Source organism: Pan troglodytes, chromosome 19 (assembly GCF_028858775.2).
Source record: "Pan troglodytes isolate AG18354 chromosome 19, NHGRI_mPanTro3-v2.0_pri, whole genome shotgun sequence".
Taxonomy (NCBI): domain Eukaryota; kingdom Metazoa; phylum Chordata; class Mammalia; order Primates; family Hominidae; genus Pan; species Pan troglodytes.
In genome coordinates, this window is record NC_072417.2 from 8,077,241 (window position 1) to 8,101,964 (window position 24,724).

Below are 24,724 nucleotides of genomic sequence, written 5' to 3' on the forward strand. Positions count from 1 at the left end.
ATTCCCAAACTGAATCTCCACCCCCATTAAGCAATACTTTCCATATCCCCTCCCCTCAAACCCTGGCAACCACCATTTTACTATCTGTCCCTATGAGTTTGCCTACTGTAGGTACTTCATATAACTGGGACCAAACAATACGTGTCCTTTTGTCTCTGGCTTATTTCAAGGTTCATCCATGTTGTAGCATGTGTCTGAAAATTAGATCTATTTCATGTATAAACTGTTCAGGGATCCAATGTGTATCTTTGGACATGTTTGGCATGTTGTATTTTAATTATTTTGATAGAGATTTTTAAAAAACATATTGCATATATATGTATTAATTTTTTAAGCTTTATTGATGTATAAGTGACAAACAAAATTGTAACTAAGGTATGCAATGTAATGTTTTGATATACATATACATAGAGAAAAGATTACCACAGTAAAGCTAATTAGCATCATTTCATCATATAGTTACCTTTTGTGTGTGTGATCAGAACATTTCAGATCTACTCTCAGCAAATTTCAAGTATACAATACAGTGTTATTAACTATAGTCACCAGGCTGTACACTAGACTCCCAGAACTTATTTATCTTGTAAGTGAAAATTTGTATCTTTTGACCAACACCTCCCCATTTCGGCCAGGCCTCAGCCCTGGACAACTGCCATTCTACTCTCTGTTTCTACAAATTCAACTTTTTTAGGTTCCATGTATAAGTGAGATCGTGCTGTATTTGTCTTTCTCTGTCTGGGTTATTTCATTTTGCATAATCCCCTCCAGGCTCATCATTGTAACAAATAGCAAGTTTTTTCTTCATTATTGCTGAATAATATTTCATTGTGAACACATATACATTTTATACACACACACACACACACACACACACACACACACACACACACAAACACACCCCACTTGTTTGATCCATTCTCAGAGACTTCAGTTGTTTTGGCTGGATATTTTGAATAATGCTGCAATGAACATGAGGGTGCAGATATATTTTAATCTTAACTGCCCTCATTTAATACAGGATTATGTTAATAAACATCAAAAATCTATTGTTTGGTTTTAGAGAAATTTTACTCAGAGTTCATCAGTTAAAGTAATATTTTAAGATCATGACAAAGCTTTCTCTTGCATATTTAACCACTACAGCATATGAGCAGACAAGAAAGAATTTCATTGTGCAGCTGGGAAAAATTCTGGATCATGAAAAGTAAAATATTTTATGAATCCTCCAGAAGTTAATCAGCTCTCTGTGAAATAAGAAAGAAAGCTATGTATGGGAAATGAATGGGGAATATTTCATTTAATGAGAATATATTAGATTCTAACAGGATTATATTATAAATATTGTTTTAATATACATTACAAATACACATTATAAATATTTTATTAATATTGATGCTCTTAAGGACTAGCAAAGTAAAGAGAGTTTTTCTTCTACCCTGAGAGAACTCTGAGTTGTTTGCCTTTAGTTTTTATCAATTTTTTTAGATGCCATCAGTTTCTTCCCCTAGCTGTCTTCCTTCCTGAAGCCTCTTTGGTACAGTGGTTCTCAAAGTTTCACATACAGACAAATCACCTGGGACCTTGTTCCATGTAGCTTTTGGTTCTGTAAGGCTGGGCCAGGGCCTGAGGTTCTGCATTTCCACTAAGTTCCCAGGTAATGCTGATGCTCTGGTCCATGGAGTCTGCTGTTGCAGCAAAACACACAGGCCATTTTTATTAACTGATTTTGAAAAGCCACCGGTTTGTAGGCTATGTTATGCCATATATTAAAATAATACTTAAAAGTAAGAGCAACTTGATAATGAGAGAAGACTTGAGTGAGTCTGCCTTTGGGGAAAAGCACACTGGCTGTGGAAAACCAACTGACAATCCTCACGAGTTCATATTTACTCATTCTCCAGAATTTGGTAAGTATTCCTGGTGTTATTCAAACTGCCTGCACAAGCTATACCCTCCTAGAGATTCATTCTAAAGTGCAATAAAAAAAAATATATAAAGATATTTTTCTTGTGCTTCATGAACATGGAAGAATCGTTTATGAAAAAAACTTCATATTACAAATTCAAATTTGTAAAACACAAATGTTTTCGTATGTGTAAAATGTTTCAATATGGTTTTAAATTTCAAAGGAAAGCCTCTTTTATTTTGTAAGAATATACATATGCCCGTGTCTATATGCAAAAGTATATTAAATACTTTAGTGCAGCAAATAGTGTAAATTTATATCAATTCTAAAAATCCAAATCTATATAATTTCACAGCATAAATAATTGTATATATATTTACATGAAACACTCATTTTGGTATCAAATTACATGAATACACATATATACTGTATGCAATATGGCTATATTTTTATGACATATTCCCTATATCAAGTCAATCTCAATCATGCAAACATGACAGGTTTTCTTTGGACAAATGAGGTTACACTATTTAACAACTTAAAAGACTAATAAGTAACACTGTTTTTGTTGAGAAACACAATTACCCATTCCTGCATTCACCCAAAGAAAATAGCAGAATATGGCATCAAGAGCTACTGAACTGGAAAAATGTCATATACATAATCAATGAAACTTCAATAAATGAGAAAATATGTCGAAAATCAAATGCTAAACAATTTTTTAAAGGTGAACATAAAGTATGATTTACTACAGGGAAAATAATGGAGGAGAAAAAGCTAAGCTTCCAAATATACAAGTGCCCAGGTGCAGTGGCTCATGCCTGTAATCCCAGCACTTTGGGAGGCTGAGGCCGGTGGATCACCTGAGATCAGGAGTTTAAGACCAGCCTGGCCAACATGATGAAACCTGTCACTACTAAAAATACAAAAATTATCTGGGTGTGGTGGCACATGCTTGTAATCCCAGCTACTCTGGAGGCCGAGACAGGAGAATCACTTGAACCCGGGAAGTGGAGGTTGTAGTGAGCCGAGATCATGCCATTGCACTCCAGCCTGGGTGACAGAGCAAGACTCTGTCTCAAAAAAAAAAAAATTATATACGTGGAAAGAAAGGAAATATATTTTCCTTCAGTTATTGACATTAAGAATTATAGAAACTGTTAGAAAGAAATATTTCCCCAACAGAAATGAAGCAAATTGTCTGTAAAAAATTTAAATAAAACATAGAAAGAAACTTCACATACATTGGAGTAAATAAATTGCTCTTACATCGCTTGTTTTGAACAAAAGAAGAGAGCAGCCCAAAAGCTCCGTTGAGCTCACACTGGTTAGCCGATTACTTGGTTTAAAGCTAGGAGTCTGAAGTATTAACTGGATTGCTGTTGATGAACATGGCAGAAGGGGATTTTAGCCTTACTTTCTCATCTCCTCTCTCCTGTATCCCTCCGCATTGCTCTTAACAAAATCCAAGCTTCCCAAGAGAAACCAATTATACAGAGCTTTTCACTCAAAAGGTGGCATTTATCTTATTACAATATTTTCACCTCTGCTCAAAAAAACATCTCACTAAAATAAGACACTTCAGTAAAATAAATGTCAAATTTTTAATATCTTTTAAAAACCACCTGTTTGTGATACAGAAATTGGATTCATATCCTTGGAATTCATGTTTTCTAAAGAGACACAGGGATCTCAGTTGCTAAGTTACCTCATATGAGAATCATCCTGTGGATTGTAAATTAAATTATATTTTTGTTGAACTATGACTATGCTTGAATAGCAATGGGATCTCTTGTCATCACTTCTATCAAAGACTCTTCAGAAAAGGCCTGAAAGAAAGGTGTTGGGGCACTTTGGCCCTCCCAAACGCCAGTCATGGCTGAAGTGATTTCTTTTTTTTTTTTTTTTTTTTCAGACGGAGTCTCACACTGTCGCCTGGGCTGGAGTGCAATGGCGTGATCTCAGCTCACGGCAACCTCCACCTCCCATGTTCAGGCAGTTCTCCTACCTCAGCCTCCCAAGTAGCTGTGATTACAGCTGCCCACCACCACGCCTGGCTAATTTTTTGTATTTTTAGTAGAGACGGGGGTTTCACTATGTTGGCCAGGCTGGTCTTGAACTCCTGACCTCGTGATCTGCCTGCTTCGGCCTCCCAGAGTGCTGCAATTACAGGTGTGAGCCATTGCACCCGGTTGGCTGAAGTGTTTTCTAGGCAAGTAAGAGGAGAGCGGCCCTTCCTCCAGGGCAGCCATGATGGCTGAAGTGATTTCTACAATCATGGTAGCTGCCCTGGAGGAAGGGCCACCCTCTTCCTACTCATCCTTCCCAGCTACAGCTTCCAAGATGATTGACTAGAGAGGAAAAAAGCATACACAATAAAAGTTAGCAACCCATACTATATGCCTCCAAGGCAAAGGTACAAAAAGTTTCCTTCTACCACCCATCTTCTCTTTAATCAAAGTACACACATTCGCACACCCAGCCAACAATAATCACAACTATTCATTTGTAGAATAAATTGAGAGATGTTGCAGACTTTGCAACAAGCACCAAAACATTAAGTTAAAATAGAGATCCCTGAAGGCATAGTACTAATAGTTTCAGAGCAATAATGCATATTTATCACATTTCATACATATGACTTACCTTTGCCTTGATAGAAACAAAGACTGTTTTAAATCCAACTAACAGTCTTGAATTAGAGCATGTTAACTAGTAAGCCATTCACTCACTTACAGCAAGTTGCTGGGTCTTCATCACTCTCATCGGAGCAGTCCTGCCGAGAGTCACAGACAGATTCTTTGGCGATGCACTGGCCACTAGTGCAAGGGAATTCATCTTCAGAGCAAAGCTTTCTGGATTGGGTCTGTCCACAGGCATAGACCCAGAGGTGATCAAGGGCAATAAAACTTCTCTGGCTCTAAAGAGTCCCTTCAAAAATAATCTTTAGGAAGAAAAAGATTAATTTATGAGTTTGCAATCTCCTTAATAAGACAAAAAACTAAAGAAGGTTGATAAAGACAAAGTAGTTATTGAGAAAAAGTGTTTAAAGCAACCAAGGCAATATATAACAAAGTTCCTGTTTGATAAGCTCAACCCATGCTCATACGACTAATGTAACAAACCTGCACATTGTGCACATGTGCCCTAAAACTTAAAGTATTAAAAAAAAAAAAAAACTGATGGAAACATTTGCTCCACTAAAGGCTCAGAGAAACCTCCCAGGATCAGGCAAAACACAAGCATCCCACTTAACTATCAAAAATGTACCTGACTGCAAACTTGTTACTTGGTCATCATCTTTACAGCTCTCTTTCTTTCATTTTCAAGGAAAATAAGAAGTATTGTCATTACTTATAGAACAAGAGCTGTAACTGCATCTGACTTATTTTTTAACTAGTGAAATTAGTATTTGAATACATGAAGAAAAATATCAGGCAAACGGAAACAGACACAATATAGGAATAAAAAAATGTAAGGGAATAAACATAAAACTCTATTCAACTTACATAAAAGAGTAACTTCTTTAATGAGAAAAGAAGTGTCAATTAAAGTAAATAAATTTTGTTGTCACCAATTGAATTGCTAGCTTTTCTGGAGATAAGCAATATTAGCAAATGAAACAACTGCAAATTGCTGGTCAAGTGTAAGATAATGTCAAAGTATTAGCATTCCTTGAGTTTCTACCAAGAGCAATTATTACTTAACACCAAAATTGCAGAAGTATAAATAGCTGACTGTATCACAGATAACTAATTATTTGCTGTCCAGAACATTAGCCATGAGCTACAGAGGACTATTTCAATTCAAATTAATGAAAATAAAATAAAATTTAGTTCCCTCAGTCATGATAGCCAAATTTCAATTGTTCAATAGCCTCATGTGATGAGTGGCTACCATACTGGACATCAGATATAAAGCATTTCCATTAGGCAGAAAGTTCTATTAAACAGCACTAAATGTAGTTAAAATTCCAGCCAGATACTAAGAATTAAAATTGACTTCCTTCAGTTTCATCCAGCTTAAAGTTTCTGAATAGATTTTCTTTTCAAAACATGAGGGATAGGTCAGGTGCAGTGACTCACACCTGTAATCCCAGCACTTTGTGAGGCCAAGGAGGTGGATCACTTGAGGTAAGGAATTCGAGACCAGCCTGGCCAATATGATAAAACCCATCTCTACTAAAAATACAAAAAATTAGCTGGGCATGGTGGCACATGCCTGTAGTCCCAGCTGCTTGGGAGGCTAACGCAAGAGAATTGCTTGAGACCAGGAGGTGGAAGCTGCAGTGAGACAAAATCCCATCACTGCACTCCAGCCTGGGTGACAGAGCAAGACTCCATTTCAAACAAACAAAATACGAGGGATATATATTTGTTTATTCATTAATAATTACTTAAGGTCAGATTTTCAGTTTGCAAATATGTCTAATAATTTGGTTTAGAAAATAATATTAAATTTAAATCATATCCAACAATAAGAAAACTTTGTATGCTGCTACATACTTTTCCCATAATGAATATCATACATGTAAAAATTATTAATGTATAGCTGTATATTTTCATAGCAGCAAGAGATCAGAAATGCAGAAATGATATCAATTTGAGGTTCAAAAATTGATGGTTTTAAACTTAGATCTCAAAGGCCTATAATTATTGAACAGCTAATTACATTACATATCCACTTGAGAACCTGGAATAACTCTCAAATTCATTTTCTTTACATTTTACTTTGTTTTATCTTTGAGTTAAAACAAAATTTAATCTGCAGTTTATAAAAAAAGAAACTTGTTTAGTACCTGAGAAGTTATAAAAACAGATATCAGCCTATGAAAATTAAATAGTGTCAAAATGTTAACTCAATAGGCTGTGATAGGATGTATAAATGGAATATCACTATAAAGAAATGAAATTGGCTTCATAACCCACACATATAATCAGTATCATCATTTTATACTCACACTCCAGCATAAATAAACTTACGCATTCCGTATATCATGTTGGTGCAAAAATAATTGAGGTTTTGGCCATTAAAAGCAATGGCAAAAGCCACAATGGCAAAAGCTGCAATTACATTTGCACCAACCTAATACAACACAAAATATCAATTTAATTTTTTAAGAGACAGCATTCCTATTGAGCCTATGTATGTTTCATATGTTTCTTGGTGTACATAGAGCTTTCCATGTGTTAGAAATATATGAATTATTGCATTCAAAACATTTGCCTATACTCTACTAAGTTTCAATACCAGTTTATTATTTACCTACTTCATAATGCAATTTGTTTCCCTGGGGCAAAGCATGGTGCTGGGGAGCAAGAAAGGAAGGATGTGGAGAATGAGGAAGCTGTGAACAAGAGTGGATACACTCTATTTCCCCCGCCATGGGAAATTTGGTCTCAGAAGGAAAAGGTACAATTTAAAAAGTAAGCAATCACTGTCCCCAAATATACAAGCACGCATCCCTAACTTAAATGCTAATGTAACTTTAGCAGTGCATGATCAATTTATTGCTGCAAAGCTAAAACTTAAACCATGATAAAAAAATACTTTTTTTTTCTTTCATACCTTAAATGTCTTCAGATCTTCTGGTATTAACACATCTGCTTTCACCCATTGGCTGTGAGTTGATATGTTGTATGTCCAAAATATTTCTTCTTCCTTTGATTTGAAGAGAAAGACATCACTCATTACCCATATTCTAATCTTCACATTTACATACATGCTCTTTTAATTACATTGTAGTAGGTATTACCTTACCTGTGTGATATAAAGTACTAGGAAATCTAAAGTCTTGGTAGTCAAATTGAAAAAGCTGAATATCATTAAAAAATAAGAAAATGAAGCATGTTTATGTAGTATAGCTGCTTTTTGTAGATAAACAGTATTAGGATGGAACAAAAATTTGGATGAAATCTTTTAAAAAAACAGTACCGTGTTTCAAAAATAAAATTCTAAATAACAGTTAATAAGATCAGCAATTTAAATGTTGATCTCAATAACATTATTACATTTTGTAATATTGCCATGATACTAGAAAAGAAAAAGATTACAGACAAACAATATAAAGGTTAAAAATGTTGTCAGATGCATTTTCTGCACAATTTCAATTTATACTAAATATTTTTTCCTGTGGAAACATTTGGTCCAAGTTCCAAACAATACAGTTACATTCTGAAAATTATATTCTAAATTTGGTCATTCTATCAAAGGCCTATTTACATCTTTTAGAGAAATCTATGTTATGTACCTGTACAATGATCATTTTTCAGATTGCAAAATCTATGTAAAATTGTTACTACATGCTATGAGTGTAGTAACAAGCCTTTACTGCATTCAAAACATGTATTGAATGTAAGAAGCTCAATAAAAGTCTATGGTGAAACTCCATCTCTACTAAAAATACAAAAATTAGCCAGGCGTGGTGGTGGGTGCCTGTAATCCCAGCTACTCAGGAGGCTGAGGCAGGAGAATAACTTGAACCTGGGAGGCGCAGGTTGCAGTGAGCCAAGATGCCACCACTACATTCCAACCTGGGCGACAGAGCATGATTCCATCTCAAAAAAACTAAATAAAATAAAAAAGTCTATAAGGTACTCAAAATTTTGTCTACGGCATGTATGGCATTGGTTTTTATGATTTATGTTGATGCTTTTATGCTCTGAAATCTTATTTTTATTTACATTTTATTAGACATTCAAATTCACATTTCTTCCCAAAAATAGACCAAATTGTTCATAATGTTTACATATAGAATGCATGAATTTTTAGGTAACAATATGGTAAAAATGTGAAGATTGACATAATTATGTCTCAGGTTGAGCTCTGAGCCTGGCTCTGTCCCACTTTCTAGCATGAGATAGAAAACGGCCCTGAAAGGCAACATCTTGTTTTAATACAAATGATAAGTGATATCAATATTTGTGTCCTCACTCAGCCTCACATATTTTATGCATGCCCAAGATTTTCTAAAAATGAATCTACTTTCAACTTAATCCTGCACCCTCAGATGCCTACTCCAAATTTCCAAGACCTAAATATTTCAGAAGATAGTCTAAATCCATTACAATTTGCTTCATTACTTATTCATATCAACTGTGAAGATTTCCACAAGACAATGAAGCACATGGGGTGGACATATTTTCGGCTGATAGCTTTCATGGTGGATCAGGATGAACTGGAGTTATAAAAAGTTGAGACAAGCAACTAATTTTTCTTCTGCTTATTTCTTACACAACTTCACTTATTTAGCATCAAAACACTTACACCCTACACAGGTGCTTTTAGTGACACCTCTTGGCAAATTGCATTCACCACTTTCCCCCGTTTTCATTTTATGAAAATAATTTAGAGCTATTGTGCTCTTTTTTCACAGTGACTAATTGATTCCCCTCTGCTCCCCCTGAAGATGGGTGCACTTTCATTTTTGAAAAGTGAGCAGTGTTCTTTCCAAACTTAAATAGCTTTTCATAAGCCAAGTTCATAGTACACAGTGAATGAGATCTATATTTTTCTATACATTTTCCAGTCTGATGGCACTAGCAATGTTTTGTAAAAAGAATTTATTCTTAGTGAAATCAGGTTTCATTTTATTTCTGTTCTTACTCTTCCACTTTCTAGTTACTTTTCACAGGTGTTAATGTAAAAAAGAAATCTCCAACTCAGCAAAGCTTTTCAAGTGATGTTCTACTTTTATCTTAAAATCAGTAAATAATTTTTTAAAAAATATATCTTTGCTCCGCCGGTCCAGGATCAATAATGCCGATTTACCTTTCAAGAAAAATATTTAACATATTTATTAACACTCTATCTCTTAGAGATGCCAGTCTATGCTTTTCTCTTCCAGTGAAGAAATCAAGGGTACCAAAGTCAATGTTGTTGAGTTTCACTACTTTTGATCGCATCTAGGAATAAGACCATGTAATTTGGTAAAGAATTACAAGTAAATTTGGTTGCAAAGAAAAATTACATGTAAATTTCTTGGTAAATAATTACATGGAAACCCTACACAGAACAAAAGTGGTCTGTTGCTATGAGTATTATTTTATAGATCATGGATGCAGATCTAACCCAAGAATGGTTAGATGGTACAAACTAGAATTGCTACACACTTGAGCTGATTCTAAAGAGTGAACTCTTTATTTAACAACTTGCCTTCACCTGAGTTTTTCACTTCTCAAGTTCTAATGTCCTCTGGAAATAAAGAAAAAACCTTCAGCATTCTTGCTAGATATTTCTTGGCTTACCTCCTCACATTTATAGAGTAATAGATGTTCGCAACATACAACAGCATTCTGTTCATGGAAAGATGTAAATCATCATTTTCATCAAGAGCTACTTTTTTAAATGATAGGTTTGTTTGGAGCCATTTTAAGTGTGTGATAAAACATTGTCTTGGGACTTAAATGTACTTTGATGCAGATTTTGCATCAGTGAGTAACATATGTATAGAGGATAGCAAATAGTGTCAGAAAAGACAGGACACCTCACAGGATACTAACAAATCAAATATCAGTCAACAATCTCTAAGATGTACATTCATTTGGTTCTGGTTAATACACTAGATCATTTCCCTATGATTAACTTCTTTTCTTATAATATGAGAGACAGAATCTTGATAACTGTATTACTGATTAATAGAGTTAATGATGTGTGGTATCTAACGTCATTTTTATATGATGTAACACTTGAAGCCAATTTGTTTTCACTCTTTTCTTGTATGGTTCTAAAGCCACCAGAAGAATGGCATGGCTCATTTTCAGTAATTCCAATCTATATACATTCATAATTACATACATACTAAATACACACATTCATAATTACATAATACATATACATATTCATAATTACATAGACAGTACATACTCACATTCATAATTAAATACAGAATTCCATTCTACATGCATTGAAACTTTTAAAACACATCACTCATTTTCAGAGCAGATTAAAATAATCCTCAGGATTAGACCATATTATACTACAAATTTCCACTTAAATTTAGGCTAAAAATTCATTCAATTTTAATGAAATAATTAATTATCTGTCATCTGAAAAGCATTGCCATAGGCCCACATATATAATTTAACCATTTTAACTATAATTTAAACTCATCGAAATTATTCTAGAATTTCTCTACTATGCCTTTATTGAAGAAGGAGTTGGAAATTATAGAATGCTGTAGATTGCATGGAGGCTTGCTGGGATTGGTTCAAGCAGCACAGGTGACAGCAACTGAAATATTGAGGCATGAATGGTGGAACATACATGAATACAGTTAAATTTTTTCTCTCTTCCTTTTTGGTAAAATTGATCCCACGTATATGGACAGTTGGTAATGCTGCAGGAAGGATAGGGAGATGTTGTCCCCTTTTCTTCCTCCCCCCACACCTTACCAAATGGAGTGAAATATATTAAATAGATTGCAGGGCAGTGACTACAAAGTACTATTGCAAAAAACACAAAAACATAACAAGTTCCAGAATGCCAGGAAAATTATATCTCATTCAATTAAAAAAGAATTTATATACATATGTATATTACTTTATATATCTATATGTGTGTATATGGATGTGTGGGGATATATATATATATATATAATCACATCCACATATCTACAGATATGTGATATATATATGACATCCATATTTATCTATCTATATATTTATATCTATATTGATGTGTAGAGATATATATCTATAGATATCTCACATACATATAGATGTAATTATGTGAATCATATAAATCTGGATACATAAAATAATAAATATATTATTTGTTATATATTATATTACATATAATTATACATTATAAATTATTTATTATGAATATATTTATTCATCTCCAGTTTCTGGCAGATAGTTCCCAAAAACCTGTTAATTTCCTAATCAGTAGGGATGTTAATAGAATCTTATTGGACTCATCACCAGAAAGATCAAGCTATGATTAGAAGCTTGGAACTTTCAGCCCCACCTCTTTGGGGAAGAAGAGAGGGGCTGGAGATTGAGCTAGTAAATGATCATACCTATGTGACAAATCCTCTATACAAATTCCTGAAGTACAGGTTTCAGAGAGCTTCTAGATTGCTGAACGCATTTTGGTTCCTAGAGGGTGCACACCCGGGAATGCATGGAAGAGAAGCACCACCCCTCTTCCCACATACTTTGCCCTATTCATCTCTTCCATATGGTTGTTCATCTACATTTTTAATAATAAATGGGTAATATGAGTAAAGTGTTTTCCTGAATTCTGTGAGCCATCCTAGCAAATTATCAAACCTAAGAAGGGGGTCATGGGAACTCCAATTTATAGCTGGTAGGTAAGAGGCACAATAGGAAGCTTGTGATTGACATCTGAAGTAGGGGTAGTCTTGTGGGCCTGAGACCTCAACCTGTGGAATCTGTACTATCTTCACGTAGCAGTGTCAGAATTGAGGCAAATCAAAGGACACTCAGTTGGTGTCCACTAGAGAACTGAATTGCTGTGTTGGAAAAAAAACATGCATCTGGTGTCAGAAGTGAGATATTGGGAGTGCTGAGTGCGTAAGAGTAGAAAAAGCAGGGTGTTTTCCTATACTATGGAATCAGCTGTCAGTTTGTTTTTATCTGTTATACTAATTGGAGTACTCACCCAGCTTTACACTTTAGAACTCATTGAGCATATTGGACAAGGAGAGAGAAGAAGAATGGACTCACTCTACCCAGTGTGCCATTGTTCAATATTTAATCAATAATTACCAGTCTTAAAAATTATGTCTACTGCTACCCAAACAAGTAAGTTTTAACCATTATATTTATAGTTCTAATGATATATAGATGTAATGTCCAAAACAGATCACATCAGAGCTTCAATACAGAGCTCACAATACAGAATCTCAGCTATCCAATTTTTATTAGATCTATAGTTTCTTTAATAAACTTCCATGAATTTTGAAGACTTTATGAAATAATATTGGGCAAGTTATCACATTAACTTTTGTACATGAGAGTGTCCCCTATCCTAGTTTCTTAATCATTCTTTTTAAAAGTATACCAAATAAAGTCAAGTTAAAGAATAAAAGCCTATACGCAACTGAGAAATCGAAACACAAGTTGCCAAGAGTTAGAAACTTCATTGATTCAATGAATTTGAAATAAATGCAACTTTCTTCTTACCTTATTATTATACAGTCTTACTCTCAGGACACTGCTTTCCATTGCATAATAGAATTGAAGATGACAGCTCTTGCCCAGGCAATGACACACAGAGCTATTTAGGTAAGCCCTGCTGTCTAAATGGTTAAGAGTGAAAGCATGCTTAGCGCCTACCCATACATAATAACCTGAAAGATAAAAGAAAAAAGAAGCAATTTAGGAAAACATTAGCTTCTTTCTGTCTGACTAAAACTATCTCATTTCTGAAGTTTTCAAAACCAGACTTAAAACACAAATATTTTACTTAAAAGGATAGAGTGTTTTCAAATGATTACATCAACTACAAATAACAGGTTTTCATTTTTATATATCATTTCCAATATGTAGAGAAATCTCCTAATTTCTATAATCAAAATTTGATAACACCCTTTTGTAAAAATTCAAGATTCCTGTAAAAGAAACCTACATATACAAATTGCTATACCACCAAATTATTGTCATTTTCTTTTAAATATCACAATTCAATCCTTTTTTAATCAAGAATTTCTCTTCATCCTTCCCAGAATTCTTGCCCCTCTGGATGATTTTTTGATTTACTTTCTGTAGAAAATCCTTTATAGTTTTAGGAAATACAACTTAAAATGTCTTCTTTCTTACCAAGCCACATAGAGGTATGAGATATCTACAGTCCTTTTAAACGTCACCTATGGATTTTGTTTTACATAAAGATATTGTATATAAATTTTTCCCCATCTGATATTTAAAACCAGTTGGAGCTGTTCTTGAACTTAATAACAATGACAACACAGATTTATAAAGAGATTTCTATAATTTTACAACTTCATTTTCAAAAATAAAGTCTGAAACGCTTCTTCATGCTACTGAAACTGCTGCACATCTCTGACATTTATTTAAAAAGAAGTCTCTAAGGAAACCCAAATACAACAAGAAAGACAAAAACAAGAACATGAGGCCAAGTTTTAGCCTCACATATTTACAGCTACAGCAAATACTAAGCATAATATGATCCTTAACTGGATAAACGTAATGTAAAATCTTACACTATTTACATTAATGTCTTTTGCACAGTAAATCATGTCTGACTTTCAACAAAAAATTACAAGGCACCTGCAAGGCAAAAAGCAGTTTGAAAAGAGTAATTCTAAAAAGTAAAGTCTATTAATCTTTTTAAAAATAGTCTGTACACTATTCACAATAGCAAAGACATGGAATCAACCCAAATGCCCATCAATGATAGACTGGATAAAGGAAATGTGGTACATATACACCATGGAATACTATGCATCCATAAAAAGGAATGAGATCATGTCCTTTGCAGGAGCATGGATGGGGCTGGAAGCCATTATCCTGAGCAAACTAATGCTGGAACAGAAAGCCAAGCACCACATGTTCTCACTTATAAGTGGGAGCTGAACAACTTGAACAAAGACACAGGGAAGGGGAACAACACACACTGAGGCCTGTTGAGGGGTGAGGGGAGGGAGATCATTGGGATAAATAGCTAATGCACGCTGGTCTTAATACCTAGGTAATGGGTTGACAGGTGCAGCCAACCACCACAGCACATGTTTACTTATGTAACAAACCTGCACATCCTGCACACGTAGCCTGGAACTTAAATAAAATAAATAACCATAATAATAATATTACTGCTACCCCCAAAAAATAAAAAAATAAAAAATAATAATCTGCACAGTAAAATATAGAAATATAATGTAAAGACAGCAAAAACGAATTACATTTATAAATTGTACAAAAAAGAAATTAAATTTCATGAAATTCTAATACATTCTATTAAAAACATATTAAGATACACTAGGAAATAAATAAGAAAATATTAGCAAGTATACACTTAAAACAAAAATAAATTAAGACTTTAAATTAAATGCCCAATAGGCAGAATATAACCTAGACTGGCCATAGTGTCAAAGAGAAAATTCATGTACCAGAAGCCCTGAAATGTAACTCAAAATAGAGTAAATTATATAGAAAATAAAAAGGAGGAGTCAGGTTATGGAGTGTGAACATTAGTTGGGTTTAATAGAAACTCAAGATGAAAAGATTAGAGGGAGTAAGAGAGAATTACTTGAATAGAATAACATAATTTCTGCAAGTGATGATATATGTGCATTCTGAGCATTAAAAATTAAACATATACTCATTCCTGCACTCATCATACTGAAATTTTCAAATAACAAAGATAAAGAAACATTTTTAAAATCTGCATTAAACTAAAAACCATTACATGCACTCAGACTTCTCCGTCACTACAGCACATATCAGGAGCTAAAGAGGGAAAATCACCCTGTACTTAGAAATTAAAAAAAAAATTCTAAAATTGTATGACCAGATAAATTTTTATTTCGAAGTGAGAACAATTTTAAAACATTTTAAGTTTACAGGTACTATGGGAGCTCATCGTCACCACAGATCTTTTCTAAATAAAAGAAAAATTGATTAAAGAGTCAACCTTTGCAAGGGGATAAGGGAACCAAGAAGGAAAGCATAAAATCTAAAAAACAATGGTGAGTAAGAAAAATAATGAAATATATAAACTTACTAATTACAAGTATCATAACAAGATATTGACTTTAAAACTCTTTAAAATGTTAAACTGTAACTCAGGACCAAAAAATAATTAAATGATAGTTTGGTCTTTCTCATGTTCAAGAAGGCAAAAATACTAGAGCACTTTAGGTTTTGTTAAAGAAATTTCATATAAAGAATATACCCTAAAAATTAAGAATAGTCATAACAATAAGATATACAAATTAAAGCTTCCAGATCAGTGAAAAAAATAAAAATAAAAATGTAACAATACTCACCCCTCCAAGAAAAGGAAGAAAGAAAAAAAAGCAAAAAGAATAAAAGTAAACAGAAAATACAAATTAATATGTTAGCAAGAGGAAGAAACTCATTGACAACAGAGCAGTGTTGAAAGAAAGAGAGAAAGAAAGAAAGAAGGAAGGAAGGAAGCATGGATGGAGGGAAGGAAGGAAGGAAGGAAAGAAAGAAAGAAAGAAAGAAAGAAAGAAAGAAAGAAAAAGAAAGAAAGAAAGAGAAAGAAAGAAAGAAAAAGAAAGAAAGAAAGAAAGAAAGAAAGAAAGAAAGAAAGAAAGAAAGAAAGAAAGAAAGAAGAAAGAGAGAAAGAAAGAGAGAAAGAAAGAGCTGGCTGACTTGGCTGGGCATGATGGCTCACACCTGTAATCTCAGCACTTCAGGAGGCTAAGGTGGGTGGATCACTTGAGGTCAGGAGTTTGATACCAGTCTGGCCAACATGGTGAATTCCTGTCTCTACTAAAAATTCAAAAATTAGCCAGGCATGGTAGCACGTGCCTGTAGTCCCAGCTACTTGGGAGGCTGAGACAGGAGAATCACTTGAACCCAGGAGACGGGGGTTGCAGTGAGCCAAGATCTCACCACTGCATTCCAGCCTGGGTGACAGAGTGAGACTCTGTCTCAAAAAAAAAAAAAAGCCTTTTAATACTTTTTGTTCACACGATAATAAATCCTGAAGGAAATAATAAAACTTAAAAAATATTGTTAACCTAGTATAATTCTTGTTTTACACTGTTGGAAACATAATTGTTATTTTCACCTTCAGCTCCTATGGCAGAATGTATTTTCAATAAAATATACTCAGTATATTCACCAAGGCCTCCTATGTAATGTCTTATAACTAGTCACCATAAAGCAGAATTCTGAAAGTAATACATAAAAGATATTATTTTTTTTTTCTACCTTCATCATCACCTCCTTGATCCTGCTGAGGTGTGGATTCGAATGCAGGGATCTCTCTCGCTTTTGTGCGCATCCAGGAAATTTTGCCAGCAGATGCTTCTGACGTCCACTCACACATGTCAAATTCAAACCCACAGGCCTGACACACTAAACGGGAGAAAAAGATCTTGGTGGACTATTAGTCTGCTAGAGTGGCTGCTTAACCAAGTTATGTGTTGTAATCAACCAAAAGGCTTATATACACACATACACATCAGCACACACTAATTTATATCTGGAAGTTGGGATTCAATAAGGCTTAGAGTGTACCAGCAACTCCATTTTGCAAAAATTTCTCAGTTGATCCACATGTACAATATCCTCTCAAATATGACCCATTGCCATAAAAAAAGGAGATTCCTAGTTTTTGTTGTATGTGTCACCACTTCAGTCACAATATGTTTTAATTTTTTTAAGAGACAGGGTCTTGTTCTGCCACCCAGGCCAAATGCAGTGTTGCAATCATAGCCCACTGTAGCCTCAAACTCCTGGGCTCAAGCAATCTTCCAGCCTCAGCCTCCCAAGTAGCTAGGACCACAGGTGCATGCCACCATGCTCAGGTAATTGTTTTTTTTTTTTTTTTTTTTTTGGTAGAGATGACATCTTGCTATATTGCCCAGGCTAATTTTGAGCTCTTGGCCTCAAGCAATCCTCTCATCCCGGCCTCCCAAAGTGCTGGGATTACAGGCATGAGCCACCATACCCAGTCAACAATTTTTAAAATGGCTTTATATTTTACCTTACCTACTTTATGGGATTAGATTAGTTAGTTTAAATTATTTACTATTCATAATCACACTGAAATTTTATAGAAGAAACATTGCATATCATTCCACAATGGCTTTAGTTTGTTTCACAAAATGACATCGCCTTAAATTGATGTATTTAGTATAAACCACCACAGCCTCCCAATAACACTCCAGCTAAAACTAGGACATTAATGGCAACAAAGGTTGGCGTGTGCACTTTCCTGTGAGTGGTCTCTGAGTCTCACATATTGCATATATACCAGAAAAGTGAATATCTCAATTTAACACTTACATCTCAACTCTTCATCTGTAGCATCAAATCTGCAGAGATCTGTATCTGGATGACATAGCTCCCGCTCAGCATTCAATGCTTCTTGACACAGTAAAATTCCATCTGTTAAATTTAAAGATTGGCAAGAAGTGAAATGCAGGTGCAACTGGAAAGACTAATGTATTTTGCTTTAATGTTAATATTCATTCTACAAAGCACTCTGTAACCAATTTCTCTTTATGGTATCATCACCCTTTATGTAACCCTATCTCTCTCTCTCTCTCTCTCTCTCTCTCTCTCTCTCTCTCTCACACACACACACACACACACACACACACCACTCAAATAGAGACAGAGAAAAACAGAACAAAACAACTATGGCAATGTTTCAGAATTTTAATCATATCTCCATAATGACAGGCAAGCCCCAAAGCCAATCCTTCATAGGAGTAAAAAAATTGCCCTAATGTTGGAACTCAGAGTCTACTATTTGAAGGACAGTTGTACATGTGTCCAATAAAAGATATGGTGCCCTTTAAACGTGGAAGGTGGATCTTCCCTGGAACTGCTTTCTCTGAAGCCTTCCCAAATTGTGCCTGTTGGCCGGCCATGGTGGCTCACACCTGTAATCCCAGGCATGGGCTGGCCTTTGGGAGGCCAAGGAGGGTGGATCACCTGAGGTCAAGAGTTCAAGATGAGCCTGGCCAACATGGTGAAGCCCCGTCTCTATTAAAAATACAAAAATTATCTGGGCGTGGTGGCATGCATCCATAATCCCAGCTACTAGGGAGGCTGAGGCAGGAGAATTGCTTGAACCCAGGAGGTGGAGGTTGCAGTGAGCAAAGGTCACGCCACTTCACTCCACCCTGGGTGACAGAGCGAGACTCCATCTCAAAAAAAAAAAAATTGTGCCTGTGTTTTTGTTTTCTTTTCCCCAAGCCCCCCAATATAAGACTTGAAGGTAGACTAGGAGTCCTTTCTGCCCATACCACTTGCAGACAATTCTCCCTCTGACCTTCCTAAATACCCAAGCTTTGACTCTCATGTCAAATGGCACCCCTCACTGTTCCAGCTTGTTACAATCACCTACAGACACTGTAGGTGAGCCCTGAGGATGCCCTGTCCCTCAACCCCTGAAGATTCTAGCTCTGAGCTCACTGTCATTCTCTGTCATGTAAATATTCACTTTTATTTGCTTCTCAGTTTCTTGATCTCTTCTTATTGATGACTTTGAAGGAGAACTTTGATGAAAAACAACCTTTGCCATCACTCTTCAAAAGAAGTATTACCATTACTAATGATGATAACGTTTCCTTGTCTTAATTTCAAGTGGTCCACTCACCAACCATCATCCCTATCTGTCCAGCTCACTTCTTTTCATATCTCTACTCTAACAATATTTCAGCTGCGCCAGCTTCTACAAGCCCAGGATCCTAAATTATTTTCAGTTATTTCCCTCACCTATCTTGTCTTCATTTCCTTCATTAGAGATGTCAGACAAGCAATCACTCCCTGGCCATGCTCATATTTCTCCATACTCTCATGGCAAAAACTCTAGAAAATAAATCCCTTCACTTACTCTAGCCTGTATCTGTGCAGCTGAATGAGTGAAGAAATCATGCAGATTTCACTTTGTCCACAATCATGCAGACTGAAATGACTTCGTATTCATGACTACTCACTCCATTGGCATCAGGGTGACCCTCATTCTTTCCTTTTCCGCATTCCTAGACAACTATTCAAAGCTTTCTATTCCCTCTTTTAACTTCCAGCTCTTCCTTCCCTATTGTCATTCTCAGCTCACCACCTTGCTTCACATTTCATTAGGAAAATGAGAGAAATCAGAAGAAAACTTTACAAGTCGCATCATCAATCTCACTGGCCAGCTGTCCACACGCTTTGCCCCCTGTAGGAGCGGGTCAACTCTCCATGCCCTTCTCTGGATGACGTCTTCCATTTAGACAGAAATTTCATCTCTGCTCGGCTATTTAAGGAATCATGCTGCCAATTTCCTCTCCTCTCATTTACAACGATGTGTTCTCTTTCTCTACAAGATCATTTCCTTCAGGAACTAAATGGCCAAAACTTCATCCATCTTAGAAAAACATTCTCCTGATCCGACAACCTTCTCCAACTAACTTCTCAAAGTTCTGCCTATTCTCACACTGACTCAAACACCAGTTCTTTCCCCTCCTATTCTCTCTTGAATCTATGTCAATAACAGTTTTTTTAATTGAGATAAACTTCACAAAACATATCATTAACCATTTCCATTTTATCTATTTTAAAGTGTACAAGTAGGCTGGGCACAGTGGCTCACAACTGTAATCCCAGCAATTGGGAGGCCGAGGCAGGTGGATCACTTGAGTTCAGGAGTTCGAGACCAGCCTGGCCATCATGGTGAAACCCCATCTCTACTAAAAATACAAAAATTAGCAAGGCATGGTGGCACACACGTGTAATCCCAGCTAGGAAATCTGAGGCAGGAGAATTGCTTGAACCCAGGAGGTGGAGGTTGCAGTGAGACGAGATCGCACCACTGCACTTTAGCCTGGGCAACAGAGTGAGAGTCCAACTCAAAAAAAAAAAAAAAAAAGGCCGGGCACAGTGGCTCATGCCTGTAATCCCAGCATTTTGGGAGGCTGAGGCAGATGGATCACCTGAGGTTAGGAGTTCAAGATCAGCCTGGCCAACATGGCGAAACTCCGTCTCTACTAAAAATACAAAAATTAGCCAGGTGTGGTGTTGCATGCCTGTAGTCCCAGCTACTCAGGAGGCTGAGACAGGAGAATCAATTGAACCCGGGAGGCAGGGTTGCAGTGAACTGAGATCGTGCCACTGCACTCCAGCTTGGGCAACAAGAGCGAAACTCTGCTTCAACAACTACAACAAAAAAGTGTACAAGTCAGTGGCTTTTATTAAATTTGAAATGTTGTGCAATCATCAAACTACCTAATTCCAAGACATTTTCATCACTTGTACCCATCAGTCACTTCACCATTCTCTCTTCTCCCCCCTACCCTGGCAGCCACTACATCTGCTTTCTATCTCTATGGATTTGCCGACTCTGCTATTTCACATAAATGGAATCATGCAGGCTGTAGCCTTTGTGCTTGGTTCCTTTCACTCAGCAAAATATTTTTGAGGTTCATCCATGTTGTAGCATGGATCAGTATTTTATTCCTTATTTGTTTGTTTGTTTTTTCATCACCTTTACCACTCCCCTGAAACTGCATATATCAAGATTGACCTCTATATTGCTAAATCTCATATTTAATTTTTTTCATCAACATATTTGACATATCAGTAATATTGGACAGAGCTGATCCCTCACTTTTTCTTGAAATATTTTCTTCACCAGGCTTTTGCATAAAACTCTTTTCTGGTTTTCTGATTGTGTTAACACCTATTTTTTTTCTCAGTCTCTCTTGTGGTTTTCCCTCATCTGCTCAACATGAGACTGCCTGGAAGCTCAGTCCTCCATCTCCTCTCCTCTCTACACACCCACAACCTTGTTAATATCACCTAGTAACATGCTATTAAACCCTTTCCTAAATGCTGGGGACTCATAAAATTATTCCTCAGGCCCAAAATTTTTGTGGACTCCAACTCTACACTCCAGCAGCATCCTGATACTGACTTAAGCCTCTTCCCTCGGGTCACAGAAATAGGTCTAAATCTTGAAACCACCTTTGCAAAAGTATGACTGAGACAGTGAAAGAGATCTAATTTAATCGACTCCATCTTGCTTCTAACTTCCAAGCTGTCCTTGCTCATTCCTGGGTGCAGACGGGACTAACTTTGGGAGGAACTTAGTTTATAGTTTAAACAAGGATGGTAACAGCCCTTTCCCAAAGCAGACCTCTTTCTTGTCTGGGGACTAGATTGCCTTTGTAGGACTAACATTAGCCACAAGAATAGAAATTATAGTTTAGGAGTCATGCAGCTGGAGGCTACAAGATTCTGACCCTCCCTAAACTGCTTCTAAGATCAGTGCTTGACATATTTCACAGAACCTGCACTTGATGGATCAACTGGCACCATCCAGGTCAATAAATTGGCTCATCTGATCTTGTGGCCTCAACCCAGGAACCGACTGAGCACAAGAAGACAGCTCCGACTTCCTATGATTTCATCTCTGACCAGTCAGCACTCCTGGCTCACTGGCTTCCCCCCACCCACCAAGTTATCCTTAAAAACTCTGATCCCTGAATGCTCAGCGAGACTGATTTGCGTGATAATATAACTCCAGTCTCCCACATAGCCGGCTCTGGATGAATTACTCTTTTTCTATTGCAATTCCCATCTTGATGAATTGGCTCTGCCCAGGCAGCTGGCAAGGTGAACCCCTTGGGCGGTTACTATCTCAATAAACTTCTGATTTTTCTCAACGTAAACTTTCTCTTCCCACAGCCTTTCTTATCCCAGTTAATTAAACTCCATCCTTCTAGTTAAGGCGAGAAATTTGGGGTCTTCCAAGACTCATCTCTTTCTCTCTCTCTCACCAAACATGCAATCCATCAGCAAATTTCTGCATTATCAATAAAACACATCCAGAATCCAACTACATCTTACGACCTCCACTACTACTACCAACTCTGGCTCAGGAAACATCATCTCTTTCCTGATCATCTTAGTAACTTCTTAATTTGTCTTTCTGTCCTTGTCCCTGCTCCACTATAATCTTGAGGGTCAGATCATGTCTCCTCTGCTTAAAGCCCTTTCATGGGTTTTCATCCTACATGAAGTAAACATCAATGCCTTACTATGACCTTCCTCATATAAACCAAAGCCTCTTTCCTCAAGGCCTCTGCATTTATAGCTGGATATATAAATAAAAAAAATTAAATCCTAAGCCCCCAACCATCTGAATGGACTCCTCCTCTCATCTACAGACATTCCGAAGTTAACCTGTAAAACTAGTTCAGGCCATGATGGGAAAGTGAAGCCAGACATGCCTCATTATACCCTCCTCCCTTTTGCAATTACTGGTAGAACAAACTAAGTATGATAAGAAACATCTACAGTCTATTTTCTCTGAAGCTTGCTATCTGGAGGCTTCATCTACATGGTAAAACCTTGGTCTCTACGAGCTCTTATTGTAACCTAGACATTACTTTCTATTGATTCCAGGTCTTCAGATAATAACTCAACCAATGGTCAACCAGAACATCTATGAATCTACCTATGACCTGGAAGCCCCCTCTTCCAGTTGTTCTGCCTTTCTAAACTCAACCAATGTACATCTTGCATTCATTGATTGATATTTTATGTCTCCACAAATTGTGTAAAACCAACTTGTAGCCCAACTACCTTGGGCAACTGTTCTCAGGATCTCCTGAGGACTGTGTCATGAGCCATTGATCACTCATGTTTGGCTCAGAATAAATCTCTTTTAATATTTTACAGAGCTTGACTCTTTTTGTCAACATATGTAATATTCACATGGCTTATTTCCTCTATTGTTTGGCTATTTTTCTCAGATTATATGTTTTAATGTGACCATACTGACTATTTAAACATCACCATCTCATCCTCATTTCTAGAACTTCTTATCACAGTTTTTTTGTTTTACTGTTCTCCATAGCAAATATCACCACTTGACATAAACTATATTTTTTATTTATTTGCTTAGTATCATTTTTCTCCCTGATTAAATTGTAAGCTTGGTGAACGCAATGATTACTATTTGCTTTTTCACTGCTATCACACGACTATCTAAAAAACTTATTGGCATAATAGGTGCTCAATGTATACTTGTTTGATAAATGAATAAATGGCCTAAGAACAACCTGACGAAAAATTTTAAAACATTGTAGACTCAATATACATCATGTTCACTTTTGTTTGTGATAAAACTGAAGCAATTGGTTATGGAAATGATTTATGAATGCATCCACAATCTGGTTTCTCATAATGGGAGTTTACAAATGATGAATATGCAAATCCTCTTGAATGTAAGATGCACTGAAAACAAAGCTGCATATGGAATTAAGGGAATGTTGGCAATAAATGAAGCTAAGATTGCACAATAACGATTACCATGAAACAATTAAAACTGTAATTTTTGTAGATTCATATAATAGCTACAAATCTTCTGTCCCTAGAGCTACATAACTAAATATTGGCCATAGTTCAGTTAAATGTTGCATATTATCTCTAATTCATCACTATTTACACAAGACAAAAAAAAACCCAGAAGCACTATAAACAAAAATAGCAAAACAGTTGAGTACAAATTGCATGGAATTAAAAACGTAGCTTTTGTCAAATGTATTACATTTCTTTCACCAGTGTCTACCACTTTAACTAACTTTGGCCTTAAAACTGGAATTTACAACCATAAAACCAGTGGTATATGAGTAAGTATTTTGGCCTGGTATGCATAAATTGTCAATTAATAAATCTGGACAGCTATTTTTATTTTAGTGCATTCAATCCCAGAGCTCAAAGTTATTAAAGATGTCAGTTATTTATACTCATATTAATTCTCCCTTCTTCCCTCTCTCCTCTCACTCTTTCTTTCTTTCTTTCTTTCTTTTTTTTTTTTTTTGAGACAGAGTCTCACTCTGTTGCCCAGGCTGGAGTGCAGTGGCACAATCTCGGCTCACTGCAACCTCTGCCTCTCAGGTTCAAGCGATTCTCCTGCCTCAGCCTCCCCAGTAGCTGGGACTACAGGGGCCCACGACCACGCCTGGCTAATTTTTGTATTTTTAGTAGAGATAGGGTTTTGTCATGTTGGCCAGGTTGAGGCTGGTCTCGAACTCCTGACCTCAGGTGATCTGCCCACCTCAGCCTCCCAAACTGCTGAGATTACAGGTGTGAGCCACTGTGCCCAACTCTCTTTCTCTTATTCTTACATTGTACC

General features: G+C 36.2%; 1 protein-coding gene across 1 annotated transcript in view; it reads right to left on the minus strand.

Moving 5' to 3' along the window:
- LOC134808931 (MAM and LDL-receptor class A domain-containing protein 1-like) overlaps window positions 1-19,813 on the minus strand; it is a 30,093-nt gene extending 10,280 nt beyond the window's left edge. Inside the window, exons 1-6 of the mRNA XM_063799483.1 lie at window positions 19,715-19,813; window positions 17,878-18,022; window positions 16,798-16,944; window positions 13,057-13,223; window positions 7,475-7,567; window positions 4,643-4,850 (exon numbers count right to left, since the gene is read on the minus strand). Coding sequence (XP_063655553.1) covers window positions 4,827-4,850; window positions 7,475-7,567; window positions 13,057-13,223; window positions 16,798-16,944; window positions 17,878-18,022; window positions 19,715-19,813 — 675 coding nt within the window. The 3' untranslated portion in view covers window positions 4,643-4,826. The remainder of the gene's footprint in view (window positions 1-4,642; window positions 4,851-7,474; window positions 7,568-13,056; window positions 13,224-16,797; window positions 16,945-17,877; window positions 18,023-19,714) is intronic.
- Between the last annotated feature and the right edge of the window lie 4,911 nt (window positions 19,814-24,724).